Source organism: Pseudophryne corroboree, chromosome 2 (assembly GCF_028390025.1).
Source record: "Pseudophryne corroboree isolate aPseCor3 chromosome 2, aPseCor3.hap2, whole genome shotgun sequence".
Classification (NCBI taxonomy): Eukaryota; Metazoa; Chordata; class Amphibia; order Anura; family Myobatrachidae; genus Pseudophryne; species Pseudophryne corroboree.
The window spans coordinates 1,046,972,814-1,046,987,777 of NC_086445.1; the positions used below are offsets into that span (position 1 = coordinate 1,046,972,814).

The 14,964-nt window shown below is 52.5% G+C and overlaps 1 protein-coding gene across 1 annotated transcript; it reads right to left on the minus strand.

The window, feature by feature from the left end:
* Window positions 1-1,068: 1,068 nt before the first annotated feature.
* LOC135050393 (uncharacterized) lies at window positions 1,069-8,392 on the minus strand. The gene is made up of 2 exons (XM_063956878.1): window positions 6,760-8,392; window positions 1,069-4,203 (listed from the first exon to the last, which is right to left on the minus strand). Exons 1-2 carry the CDS (start codon window positions 7,235-7,237, stop codon window positions 3,311-3,313), a joined length of 1,371 nt encoding a protein of 456 aa, XP_063812948.1. The 5' UTR covers window positions 7,238-8,392; the 3' UTR covers window positions 1,069-3,310.
* Window positions 8,393-14,964: the final 6,572 nt, after the last annotated feature.

The following is a 14,964-nucleotide window of genomic DNA, read 5'->3' on the forward strand; positions in this document are numbered from 1 at the left end:
GGGCTCGGATCCGGGCTCGGGTAGTGAAGTCCGGTAGGGTTCGGTTCTCAGGGAACCGAACCCGCTCATCTCTGTCCGAAACCCAAAGTTCTGATTTTAAATCCGAATTCCAAACCCAAAACACTTGAGAGTGCAAAACTAAAACACGAGACTCCGCGCACATCTGTATTAATGACACATGGACTGTGCACTAACGCCAAACACTTGCAGCGTTACACAATAGTGTATCGGGGAATGTGTGAAGAGGGTTACTGACACTAATGTAGTTACAATATTAAATGTCTGGACAGTGTAATGTCTCCCTGTGTGATTTATTACTCAGCATTTGCCGTTTACTAATATTCATGCTGTGTGTGTTACATTAGGACCGGTCTGTAGCGCGCAGTCGCCCAGCCTGTGGGTCCCACCAGCGTGGACGGCGGGCAGAGATGTGCCCAGCTCTCCTCTGAGGATCACCCGTCTGCTGGAGCCACAGCCTGAAACACCCAGGCTGCTCATTCAGGTTTCTACCAGAAGTCATAAATTGAATCCCCCCCTGCCTGAGCTGACAGTAATCGCGGCGCGGGCACCTGGCAAACCCTCGACTCCTGCCATCACTAAATATAAACGAGCTGACCCATGGCTTTGATGTGATCCTAGAGAGACCTGGCTACAGGATCTACAGACAAACAAGTCTCTGTAAGAGCTGGAGGAGGGCGGGAGACACCGGAATACGCTGTCCCGAAACGTTACTCCGAGATGCAGGGAGACGGCTCATTTCTCAGCTATCACTGAACTTACTGTATCGTTATTACCATTCATTTGTAAGGTGCCACAAAGTGTCCGCAGCGCCGTACAAGGCGGAATATAAATAAGCGTTACGACATACGGAGCGTCGGTGCTAAACAGAGAAACCGCAGTATATCGCTCCGGACGGTTACAGCGCATGTGACTTTACGTAGACTCCTCTGGCCAATGCTTAGAAAAATGAAATGTTCATAAACATCCTAGTGATATTTGGTGGACCCCTTTTATTGAAGTAAACCTTAGTTACCTTCTATACCAGTAAATAAAGACACGGAGACATGATTTTGGCAGAAAAATTGCTAGCTATTTATTTGACCCTAACCATAGCAAAACCTGTAATTGGGAAAATTTTGTTAAGATGCCGAATCAGCCGGCATAATGGTGGCAAAAAAAAGAACGGCTCTATTAAACTATTGGTAAACTTAAATTGGTAAACTGACCGGAACCGTCCAGCACCCTATCCAAACCGGTAATAGGTGTCAACACAACCCCCACAGTGACTTCCCACCGCTCCTGGGTGCCCTGCCGCTGCCTCCCGGATGGGTGGTCGAGCGGCCATTAAGTCGATGGAGGTGAGTGCACCTAAACCATAATAACACTGAAACTTACTACCTATAAAAAACCATACAACTACAAACTGCCGTTCTTTTCCGCCTATAAATAGCCAACGAATGAAAACAGCTAATCAATTAACCGCCAATGCACTCCGCGTCAAACAAAACAACCTCTACCCTTAGGGCGGGAGGGCGGGAAGAAATTTCAGCAAGCAAAGAGACCTAAAATGGCCACTCCAGCCTATATATACCTTAACCCTCCCCCTTTCCTAAGACTGTACTACCTCACAGCTAGGTCCACCCCTCACAGGATGTTTAACCCATTCCTCTCCTATGTTAGTCAATTCTCTCTCCTAAACATCCTAGTGATATTTGGTGGACCCCTTTTATTGAAGTAAACCTTAGTTACCTTCTATACCAGTAAATAAAGACACGGAGACATGATTTTGGCAGAAAAATTGCTAGCTATTTATTTGACCCTAACCATAGCAAAACCTGTAATTGGGAAAATTTTGTTAAGATGCCGAATCAGCCGGCATAATGGTGGCAGAAAAAAGAACGGCTCTATTAAACTATTGGTAAACTTAAATTGGTAAACTGACCGGAACCGTCCAGCACCCTATCCAAACCGGTAATAGGTGTCAACACAACCCCCACAGTGACTTCCCACCGCTCCTGGGTGCCCTGCCGCTGCCTCCCGGATGGGTGGTCGAGCGGCCATTAAGTCGATGGAGGTGAGTGCACCTAAACCATAATAACACTGAAACTTACTACCTATAAAAAACCATACAACTACAAACTGCCGTTCTTTTCCGCCAACAGCGAAGGACTCCATCCCAGAGTCCTCGCACCGCCACCATAAACTACCCTAACTCCTGCAACACTAGGAACAGATCCTCTAGGAAAAACATCATCCCCTCATTGGATAGATGCACACCATCAGGCCGAAAAAGGTGTTTGTCTCGGAACCGAATCTTAGGGTGGCGAACAACTTTACCTCCGTGGGCCAAGACCCACTTCGCCACCGCCCCATTCACCTTTATCCTGGCCTCATCTATTACGCGTCCGTCCTCCACACCTCGCCAACTCAACCTTGGCACCATCAGGGAAAATACCAATATACAATTGGTCCATGCTGCGGCCACCTTTGCCAGATCTTGTATCATGGCCCACCGTAGCTCCAAGGAAGTCCTCTTCCCTAGGTCGTTGCCACCTAAGTGGACAACCAAAACCTTGGGAACTCCATGCTTCCTGGCCTGACTGACTAGTCTACTCAATAGATCTGTCCACATCATACCTCGCCAACCAAGCCATCTGATTCCCTGACCTCTAGGAAACCTCTGAGAAGTATCAGAGGCCAAAAACCTTGCTGCCCAGAAGACATACGAGTGGCCGACCACCCAAACGGACAAGCCATCAGCGAAACAACCTGAATGGAAGGAAAAAGGGGTAAAATGTGTTACTATAATTCTACGCCATAGCATGTATTATGTTAACCTGAAGGATCTGCCAAAAGAATTTTTTTTTTATTGTTTCCTAATGTCGCAGCGGTCACGGCCTAGCCGATCTCCCGAGCTCCTAGCCAATTTGAAGTAAAAGCATTAAGACATTAAGGGAAAGGCAAAAGAATCAAAACGAAATTAACAAGGGGGGGGGGGGTATAAAAAGGGGTAAAACATGAAATAACTCAGCTGGAGGTGAAAGCATAAAAACCTGCTGAGGGACTTTGATTAGAACAGATTAGCCGAATTAAAGATTAGAATTCAGTCCGTCAAGTCAGGCAAAAATCGCAAAATAACTCCAGACCCCCGCTGCCGACTCACGCCCGCAGCGGCAAGTGGCTAATCCCTGAGTAGGATCACACACGGGTAAACGAACCAACATACAGCGAACATAACATATGCATAACACCAAGCAAAACATTATCTTACTCTAACTTATTGATGCAAGCTACGCTTAAGCAAAGTATCTCAGGCGACGGGGCGAATGTACCGCTTATAACAGGACGACTTCCATCGTCCCACCGCCTGGATTTGGGCTCCCGAAAAACCCGCGGCCGCTGCCGCCGTAGCAGCCCCAATGCGGAAGGAGTGTGTACCGAAGTGGGAGGGGGAAAGGCCCATGCTCGTCAGACAGCGACCCATCATCCACCGAAATTGGAACTTCGTTACTGGCAGCCCGTCATAGTGCAGCAACCACGACCCCCGACAGTCGGGCCTCACTGCCTCATATTGTACTGCCAACTGTACTGGGCATATGCTCTCCTCAAGTGCCGGAACCAGGGTGACCCATCGGCCCTTCCCCACCTGGTCCGTCTTAGAGCGTCGCAATCTGCACAGCAAGGACCTCCCACTCACCACTACGTCCTCTACTAGCATGCGCGAATCAGTTTGCTTAGAAGGTGCTACCAACTCCGATATCCTAAAGGCGCCGTGGTAAGCCATAGAGAACGCCAATCTAAAAAGCAGCGATTCAAACATAGATGATGCGATGGCTCCAACCGACCCAATGATGCCTGGCAGCAACGCCGCATCAATGGGCCGCCTTCTGTCAGGCGGCGTAGGCGCCACGCGCGCCCATCCTTTCATAGCCTTAAGCAGAATGCCACTTTTCGTCAAATCGGGAACACCCTTAATTCTGCAGAAGAATGCAATGCCAGCCAAGTACCGGGACACCACCGCTCTAGACCTACCCGAAACATAAAGCTGCCAAATAAAAGAAAGCATCATCCGATGCCCGCTCTTACCTCGTTGCTTCCGTCCTCTAGCAAATTCTTCCCATTCGCCCCAGGCCTGCTTGTAAGCCTTAAGCGTGGATGGCGCTACCGAACGTAGTGCTAGACCTTCCAGTCCGGCTCGATGACCTGCCAGACATAACCGGGACAATGAAAACCTTGTTCCTCGGCTTCAGGAGCCAACCAGTAAAACCTCTCCCATTGCCCTCGTGATAGCGCGTCAGCGACCCCATTCTCTAAACCCGGTACGTGTTGTGCCCGGAACCACACGTTCCTGCGCAGGCAAGTAAGCAGCAACTGCCCTAGCACCCGAAGCACTACCAGCGATTTTGCCCTCTGGTTGTTAATCGCGTGCACCACGCCCAGATTGTCGCATCTGAACAGGATGCGGCGATGCGCTAGCCGCTCGCCCCAGATTTCCAGCGCAACCATGATGGGAAAGAGTTCCAGGAGCAGAAGGTCCTTAGTCAAACCCGCCTGGTGCCAGCCCGCCGGCCATGATGCCGCGCACCAAGATCCCTCAAGATAGCAACCAAAACCGGAGGCTCCTGCCGCGTCGGTGAAAAGCTGCAATCTGGCGCTGTCGACCGTTGGTGCCTGCCATATGCGCACACCGTTGAAATCCTCCAGGAACGAGGCCCATACAGCCAGATCCCTTTTTAACTCAGCGGGCAAGCGTACAAAGTGGTGCGGCCTAGCACACCCCGCGGTCGCTCTTTCTAACTTCCGGCAGAAAACCCTGCCCATCGGGATGACCCGACAAGCAAAGTTAAACATGCCCAGCAAGGATTGTGCCTGCCGCAGCTTAACCTTGCGCGAACCCATGAATTGGCCAATGGCTTCGCGAAGCTTAGCCACTTTGTCCAAAGGAAGGCGACATTCGCCTGCCACCGTGTCGATCTCGATTCCCAGAAATGAGAGGCAAGACACCGGTCCCTCCGTTTTGTCCTCGGCCACTGGCACTCCGAAGTGACAAAACAAAGCTCGTATACTGAAAAGCAAGTTGCCGCACCGTGGCGAATCCGCCGGCCCTGTACAAAGGAAATCGTCGAGGTAGTGGGCAACCCCGTGCCCACCCGACGAAGACTCCACGCACCAATGCAGGAAGGTGCTAAAACGTTCAAAATACGAGCATGAAACAGAACATCCCATCGGCAAACATTTGTCAATGAAATATTCCGATCCAATCCGGAAACCCATAAAACGGAATGAGTCCGGATGGAGGGGTAGCAACCGAAAAGCGGATTCGACGTCAATCTTTGCCATGAGGGCCCCGTAGCTGCGGACCAAATTAAGCGCCTCGTCAAATGACTGATACACTACCGAGCAATGACCCGGAGGTATAGCGTCGTTGACCGAGGACCCCGCTGGGTAGGAAAGGTGTTGGATCAGTCGGAAGGAACCGGGTGTTTTCTTGGGGACCACCCCCACCGGGGAGATGACGAGACCCGCCACTGGGGGTGTTGCAAACGGCCCCTCCATCCTGCCCAGCCTGACCTCCTTATCGACCTTTTCCCGCAACACTAAAGGCAAGGCCCGAGCAGACTGGAGGTTCCTCTGTGCCCGAACTGTAACATCGCTCGCAACAGGCAAGCGGAAACCAAAACTAAAACCTGCATATAAAAACCTGGCATCCTCCCTATTCGGATACCAATCCAACCATTTACTCATAGCCTTTAACCTAATTGGCGTTGGCGCCCTGTGGGGCGCCCCCGCCGGGTGCCCCTCTCGAGTAGGATTGCTTAGAACGGGGACCCTGCCGAGTATTCTTGAAGCAGGAGGAGGCAGGGTGGGAACCCCCGCAATGGAGGCAAGCGTGACGGAACCGACACTGCTTGCCGTAGGAACATGCAGCGTTGTTAAACGCGAAACATAATCCTTTCGTTGCGGGCTGTTTCCCAGCCCGGACGGCCGACCTACCCGGCTTGGCCGACCCGCCGTCCGCGCCGGGCGCATGGGCGGACGGCCCAGCACGGTGTCCGTCCGCCCCTGCGCTCCGGGGCTCCTTGGCCTGCTGCGAGGCCCTGGTGACCTTAAGCCATACCTCCACGTCCTTGAAACCGAAGTCCATAACGTGTAACCCGTCCTGCTTCTCTCTGAATTCCTCATCATACCTACGCCATTCGTCACCCGCCGACGTGCGTTGCATATCGTGCACGAGATGCAGGTACCGAATGACATTCATATGTTCGTCTGGCCTGTCTTCAAGGTAGCAAGCCGCGAAAACCCAAAACCCCGCCAGCCAGTTATCAAACGTGCGGAACGCCTCGGCCCCTATGCCCTTCTTAGCGGTTGCCGCCTTAAACTCTTTTTTAGCGTCTTTAGTCAAGACGAAGACATCTACGTAGTCCCCCCTGCGAATACTCTTGCTGCAGCTATCCCTAAGCCCCCGCATGACAGCGGTATATTCGCAGCGGACCACGCCTGGCAAGTCGCGTCGCTTCCTGGCCTTGCGAGATTCTTTGCTAAGCCGCCTTCGCCTCTTACGCCTCTCCTGTTGCCCAGCCGCCTTCTTGGCGTATTTAATCGCCCTTTTCTTCGCCTTTGTCGCACTACTGACGTTGGACTTTGCCGAAGAAAGGGAAGAGGAGGAAGCAGAGGAAGAAGAGGAAGAGGAGGAGGAAGGGGAAGAGCTGCGCGAACCCGAGGGCGTACTAGAAACCGACCCCAATTGCTCCGCCTCACCTGAAGCCGTAGATTGGTCAGATCCAGACTCCTCAGTCGCGACATATGTAACATCCTCGTCCTCCGATTCCGACACCCTTGCATCCGCTTGAACATCTGTGGGCAGAAAAGGGGGAGGGGACCCGGACAACAAAAATGGCGTGTGCCCAGCCCGACCTAAGGCCGGCGTGCGAGGTGACTGCAAACTCTCGTCCCGCCTTGGCTGTAAATGCAGCTGCGCTGCGGCCGCCCCCAGCTCCCGGCACGCGCGTGCAACCCTCTGGGCGGCTGAAAAGGCACCTGCGCCCGCGCCGTCCGCCGCCTCCCTGGACCCGCCCTCGAGCTCCGGGGCCGCGGCGAGCGGACCCAATGCCGCCACCACCGTGGCAAGGGCCGCCGCGAACGCCCCGGGCGGTTCAGCGTGACCTTGTAACGCCGCGTCGTCACCTGATGACTGCCTTGCCGGGGGCACGCGGCGATTAGAGCCACCGCTGGGCATAGGCAACCCAGACCCATCTGGCCCGCGGCCAGGCCGGCCCGGGGGGGGGGGGCAAATAACGCCAGGGTCTCTAAAAACGGGTATACTTCCGGACCCACCCCGCCCCCGCCCCCCTGGAGTGATGCCTGACCTCTGCTCTAACCCCTCACTGAGGCCCACCCCCCGCCTGACGGAGCCAGCACCGCCAGCAGGGTTGGCCCCGCGCCGTGAGGAAATAATTGCCCGTGGTACTGGGTCCCCAGCACCACTGTTATAGATCACCCCACTACCTGGTTGATCCCTGCCAGGCCTCCCCCCCCCCCCCTCGTCGCGCCGGACTCCGGCCGTAACGAAGAGGGCTGGGGGGACACGGAGGGCTGCGGCGCCGCTGCGCGCACTCGTGCGCGAGAGACGCCGCCGGAGCCTCGTGTGGGCGCGCGCGCACGCTGTGCGCGCGCCCCACCACTTGCTGCCTGAGCGCCCACAGCTGCGGTCTCTCCCAGAGCACCCGCCGGCAGGCCTAGGCTCCTGGTCGATCGCGCGCTGGGCACCGCAACAGGCCCAGCCCGGATCGTAGCGTTCTCCCGACCGGTTCCCGCCCCCCGCCTGAGGCCTCTACCCGGCCCCGGCAAGAGAGCGGGTGCGGGAGCTACCAGAGCGGATGCCGAAAGGCGCCCGGCAGGGCGCGCCGACGCGCGCCCGTGTACCCGGCACCCCTGGCCGACCCTGGAGGTGAGGGCTGTTGGTCGCCCCACTCCGTGCGGCCAGACTGCCCAGCCGCCCCGGACCGCCGAGTGCGCCCTCTCGTAGAGGGGGACCCGTCCATCTCCCCAGCGGAGCGGGTTCTACGCTCCGTACCCCTAGTTCTCAGAGGGGCCCCAGGGGAAGAAATGGCCACATCGGAGCCGGGCACCCCTGCCCCGGGGCCAGCCTCACCAGACAGGTAACGGGCTGGGGCGCCAGCGAACCGGCGTGGGCGGCTGGAGGCCATGCTTTCAAGTTAAATAAACTTGTAAATTTAAACGAATGAAATTAAATTCGAATTAATTTAAATGAAAATCTGCCAAGCAGTACTCACAAGAAATTTCAGCAAGCAAAGAGACCTAAAATGGCCACTCCAGCCTATATATACCTTAACCCTCCCCCTTTCCTAAGACTGTACTACCTCACAGCTAGGTCCACCCCTCACAGGATGTTTAACCCATTCCTCTCCTATGTTAGTCAATTCTCTCTCCCTTTGTTTGTAAATAGAACGCTTTTTGTGCATCCAGAAACCTTTTTTCACACCCGTCTTATGCGAGCCCAAGTATATTACAGGGCACAGGCCCAGCGGCAGCCGCCCACCACTATAGAGGGAAATTCTGCAGACCACTCAGGCACAGCGGCCAGGGACGGTGCTTCCTCCCAAAATGCAGCTGGCAGTCTGTCACTCTCCTGCTGTCGCAGACCACTCTTGCAGCGTAGAAAACCCCTAAGCTTGTTAAATTGCGCAGATATAGCAGTCACCGTAACAGGCAATGGTGATACGATGATCTGTGAGAATACAGGGGCTGCAATAGAAAGCAGTGATTTTGTCTCTGTTTGTAGATAGGGTGATGACCCTTTCATCCAACAATAAAAGCAGGCGTACACACACAGTCATCGCTGCTTCAAACACATGTGATTTTCCGTTCATTTAGATGAAACTGCGAATGAACCAAGTACAAACCATGATATCATTTTGGTAAACTATTACAGCATCTCTAGTCCCCGAACTCTTACAATTAATATAGCACAATTAGAAAATGTAAATAAAAATGTATAAAAGTTGTTAAATAATAATACATAGTACATACTGTAGCTTAGTTATAACCTGCTACTCCATAATCTGTGAGTGAGCATTACATTCTGCTGCAATAAACATAACACATTAATGAAGATTGTCCAAGTGGAGTTTTAGAAGAGAGAAGTTGGAGTTAATGAGGGGCGTCCTGTAGTGACTGGGGGCTGGAAGTCAGGCTCTATTTCCCATCATTTGCATTTACAGCCAGAAACCTTTCCGCGGTCAGTTCCCAAACACATAATGGAGGTTATTCCGAGTTGATCGCTCGCTAGCTGTTTTTAGCAGCCGTGCAAACGCATAGTCGCTGCCCACGGGGGAGTGCATTTTCGCTTTGCAAGTGTGCGATCGCACGTGCAGCCGAGCTCTGCAAAAACAGTTTGTGCAGTTTCTGAGTAGCTCTGACCTTACTCAGCCGCTGCGATCACTTCAGCCTGTCCGGTCCCGGAATTGACGTCAGACACCTGCCCTGCAAACGCTTGGACACGCCTGCGTTTTCCCTACCACTCCCAGAAAACGGTCCGTTGCCACCCACAAACGCCCTCTTCCTGTCACTCTCCTTGCGATCGGCTGTGCGAACGGTTTCTTCGTTAAATCCATTGCTCAGCAACGATCCGCTTTGTACTCGTGCGACGCGCCTGCGGTGCATACGCATTCGCAGTAGTTACCTGATCGCTGCGCTGCGATAAAACAGCAGCGTGTGATCAGGTCAGAATGACCCCCAATGTGAACGCGGGTCTCTGTATCTGCATAAAATGAGATGTGATATGTGCTGCGTATGTTGTACTTGGTGAACGATAAATGTTTCTATGGAATAATGTAACTCTGATCTTATACTGTATGTGGCACTAACGTCATTTCTACATGTCTGGAATAGAAAAGTAACTGCGGATTATAAATAGACCCATACGTTTTTAAATTGCGCAGATATAACAGCCGCCACATAAGGCCACAGCGATACGATGATCTGTGAGAACACAGGGGCTGCAATAGAAAGCCGTGATCGCTCACTGGGAAGCAGTTAAAATTCCGCTGCTGATGATGGAATCCCGACTAGCGGTGAAATCCCGCCGCCGTAATACCGGCGCCGCAGGCTATTCTCCCTTTGTGGGTGTCCGCTACACAGCGAGTCCACAAAGGGCTTTCTATCGCTCGCCCTGCTGCCGGCATACAGAAGCCGACCTGTAACCCTTACCAAAATCACCTTACATTCCATAACCCGATAATCCTAAAAAAACAGTAACGCCACAAATAACACCACAGACACCTGGAAGTGGCTCTGGAATAGGTTCGTAATTCTATTGAGACCATAAACTGGAGAAATGTATTTGGCGACGAGGAGAAAGGGGACAGACAGAGCGATCTGCTAAGTAGATGAAATAGCAGACACTGCAATCGCAAGTCCTAAAACGTCAAGAGGCGTAACCGACCATCCGGAAAAGCTGCGCACATTGGGTGTCATTCAGACCCGATTGCACGCTGCATTTTTTTGGCAGCCATGCGATTGGGTCTGAACTGCGCAGGCGTGTGAACCGCAATGCCCAGGCGTGTCGCTGCCCGGCGACGGCCTCTACGACGGAAGCGCAAGAAGATCGACAGGTAGAAGGCGTTCCTGGGCGGAAACTCACAGTTTTCTGGGAGTGTCGGAAACAACGCAGGCGTGCCTCCGTTCCGGAGGAGGGATCATGACATCACCGCCGGCCCCAAGATCGTTGCAGCATGTGAGTAAGTTCTGGGCTGTCACACCCCTGCAAAGCCCTTACCCCCTCCCCCTGTAGGCGGCGATTACCTGGTCGCAGCAGTGCAAAAAATAGCCTGCGTGCGACCAGGTCTGAATTAGTCCCATTGGCCAGGGAGTGGCCGGGAGTTCATCGGAGACCTAGGAGCGTCCACAGCGGCAGATCTGAAGGCCTGGTATATGACAATGAAGAACATCTGCCGCCATAGCACTTGTCACCGCCGCTATGTGTTTTACAGCCTACGTGTTTCATGTGTCATGTATTTTATGTGCGCAGTTCCATCATCATCTTACTTTTGTCCCTGAGCATATGTTCTTTAAATTAAAAAGTGTCTTCCTATAGACCCAAGGGCTTTGATCAACTTCATTCTATTCACATTCAAAGCGGACTCTATAAAAATGTGTCTCCCAATTATCCAGACAAAGATTTGCAGTTTATGGGTTCTCCATGTTCTGCGATTCTGTTACATTTTCTGGATAACCAAGAATAAACTCACAACCGGTAACAGATGTACTTTATACTCAACGTGTTTAGCCGCATGCGACGCACAATCAGACCCTACACTGAAAAGTGACGTCTATAGATCCTTATTACAGCGTGGTAGCTGATAGGACATGTGAGTGGCGCAGTCGGGACTTGCGTTCCACACTGTGAGTGACGTCATCTCACCCAATGTGACGTTTCTATCTTACCCGTAGACGTAATCAGTGGTCGTATCTGTCTTTGTATAACGTTTCTCCCAGGAAAGAGGATTGGGAGAAGATCTGATAACGTTCTTGGCTCGGTATTCCTCACCCCATCCCACATGTCAGGCTGAGTGTGAGCGATGCACATCATCTATAGATAATAAATGGCGGTACGACTCTCAGGATGATGTATTGCTGCGACTGGTAATAAGGACAACCAGCCCTGCGGAATAATAGGAATCAGGATTATAGCCGGCGCTATTCACATGAAATGAATCAAGGGATGATGTGTGTGCAATGCTCTGCGGGTAATGTTAGATGGCGTCTCTCCCTTTGTGTCCACCCGCAGCCCCTCTAGAATGTAAGCTCTTGTGAGCAGGGCCCTCACTCCTTCGGTGGTCTCTTCCTGATTCCAAAATCTACAAATGATATAATTAGTGTATTAGTATATCTGTAACTTAATGTTGTTAACTTGCCTGTAACTATTGTGCCTAACGACCGATGTTCTACGTCGTCTCCATGAACGCTCCATTGACTGCACGCTGCACTACGAAACCGGCGCGGCCAGGGTAAGGACAGGAGGGGTTACTAGATGCGTGATTTGGGGGCCCATTTATTAATAATTGGAATTTCTTATTATCATTATTTGCAGCAATAAGGAATTCTGTGCTGCCCAGATGTATAATTATAATGATGTATATGATGTATAATTTATGTATAATTATAATATAATAATGAAACACATCCAGGGACAGGGGTTCCTATAGGCCCGTCCCTGCGATGTGTAAGGTGATCGCATTAGCGGCCATATACAGTACAGTTATACGAGGAGGGAGATGCGCCCTATAGGATACATCTTAAGATGGCGTCACTGCATCTGCTAGCAGGTCCAAGCTGAAACACCGGGTCACTCTGAGAGGTCGGATGTCAGGACTCTGGAACACTGGGTCACTCTGAGAGGTCGAATGAGTCAGGACTCTGGAACACCGGGTCACTCTGAGAGGTCGGCTGAGTCAGGACTCTGGAACACCGGGTCACTCTGAGAGGTCGGATGAGTCAGGACTCCGAAACACTGGGTCACTCTGAGAGGTCGGATGAGTCAGGACTCTGGAACACCGGGTCACTCTTAGAGGTCGGATGAGTCAGGACTCCGGAACACCGGGTCACTCTGAGAGGTCGGATGAGTCAGGACTCTGGAACACCGGGTCACTCTGAGAGGTCGGATGAGTCAGGACTCTGGAACACCGGGTCACTCTGAGAGGTCGGATGAGTCAGGACTCCGGAACACTGGGTCACTCTGAGAGGTCGGATGAGTCGGGACTCTGGAACACAGGGTCACTCTGAGAGGTCGGATGAGTCAGGGCTCCGGAACACTGGGTCACTCTGAGAGGTCGGATGAGTCGGGACTCTGGAACACTGGGTCACTCTGAGAGGTCGGATGAGTCCGGACTCCGGAACACTGGGTCACTCTGAGAAGTCGGATGAGTCAGGGCTCTGGAACACAGGGTCACTCTGAGAGGTCGGATGAGTCAGGGCTCCGGAACACCGGGTCACTCTGAGAGGTCGGATGAGTCCGGACTCCGGAACACTGGGTCACTCTGAGAAGTCGGATGAGTCAGGGCTCTGGAACACAGGGTCACTCTGAGAGGTCGGATGAGTCAGGGCTCCGGAACACCGGGTCACTCTGAGAGGTCGGATGAGTCAGGACTCCGGAACACTAGGTCACTCTGAGAAGTCGGATGAGTCATAAATTATAAGCTTCAGCCGTAGAGAAGAGGAAGATGCAATGAACACAAGTTGACAGGCAGAGGTGTTCGGAGGGAGGGACTGAGCAAGGGCGGCCGGCATTGTCAGAGGTTGTCGTCCCTGTTTTCTGGGAGTGATGAGGTCAAGGAATCTTTGCGAGGCACAGTTTCCTTGGCCTCAGAAGCCGCCCTGTGACGCCACACAGTGCATATCGTGTACGACCGGCACTGCAGTAACTGCGCCGCAATATACATTTACCACCAGTGGCCGGTGCCGCTGACTGGACTGCGACTGAAGCGCCCTTGTCCAGTCTCAGCAACGCTCTCGGCGCAGTTCCTTCTGCGAATGACTCAGAATCAGGCCCCCATTTCTGCACTTTTGTTAGTGACCCTTGCAGACTCCGTTGCGTAAAGCGTAAGCGCGGCTACATGTGGCGGATATCTGACCTGCGTCACTACACGAAACACACGCAGTTACTCATTCTAAGGGGCAGCTTCGTGCTTCTTGCAAATGACCCTGATAGAACACATCACAGACATCTGCAAGGAATAAAGATGATTTAGAAAGGTTCTGTCCTTTGCTGGCAGCGCTCGCTCCTCCGCCAGGAACGCTGGGAAGCGCAGACATGGCTGCTACATAATGATTTTCTACTGCCTAAATTGCCCACGGGTCCGCGCTCCGCGTCTCTGCCCAGATAACAAATGAGGGCGCTGCAGAGAGGCGAAGGGAGAGAGGTTGTGCGATTCATTCTGGACGGGGGAACGAGCCGGCCCAATCGTCATGCACACGTCTCCTGTTACATACCTTGTCCATCTGCCCCCCAAAGCCTTTGATATATTAGCCAGAGGGATTGCTATCAACCAGGCCGAGAAAATGGCTCTCTCTGAGCGAAATCATCCCCCCTAATTGGAAGTGATAGAACTCATTGTGATTTGGCTTCAGAGAGGAGAGATTACTAACACATGGCTCTTGTCCGATCAGAGGCCATTAATCTACAGCTCACCGACTGGGGGGGGATCTCCCCCCTCCCTCCCCGGACACAATGGGGCGACTCTCATAGAGGAATCATAAGGAGTGATTCGCAGAAACATCAGCATCAATTATGTGTTTGTAGAAGCTGGAACACGGGCAGGAACACTGAACACACATGTTACACGGACACGGCTCGGCGCAGCGAGGGGGGTGTGTGCTATCCTCCATGTACAGGGTGTGTCAGCGCTTATAGGGCCTGTTACTGTCTTATTCAGGCTAGTGCTGTCTGTGTGTCCCCCATGTACAGACGCTGCCTCCCGGAATATGTGATGTCACAATGGCATCGCAGCAAGGGGGTGGGGCCGCTGGGACCGGGGACATGTTCAGTAGGGAGAGCGTCCTAAAGGCGATATTTAATAAACATAATTATCTCATAAAAGCTGGAAAATGTGATACTTACGTTTTCTGGAGATGGAGATGAGTTTGTATTAAAAAAAATAATAAAAAAGATAAATATCTCGTCTCTGGTGGTGGCTGCAGCGCGGTCCCGTATTCAGATAGGGGAGCCGCACAGAGCCAGTGAGCCCCGGCCGGCAATGTTTGGGGCGGCACATGCTGCGGCTCCCCTATCTGATTTTTGGACTGCGCTGCAGAAGAGAATTTTAGCAATTTTTTTTTGTTTGTTTTTTAAGATAATTCTGTTTATTAAATATCCCCCATAGTCCTGCACTGGCCTGTGATGGTATCTTATAATTATATCAGCCGCCCTTCCACAACCAGACCACT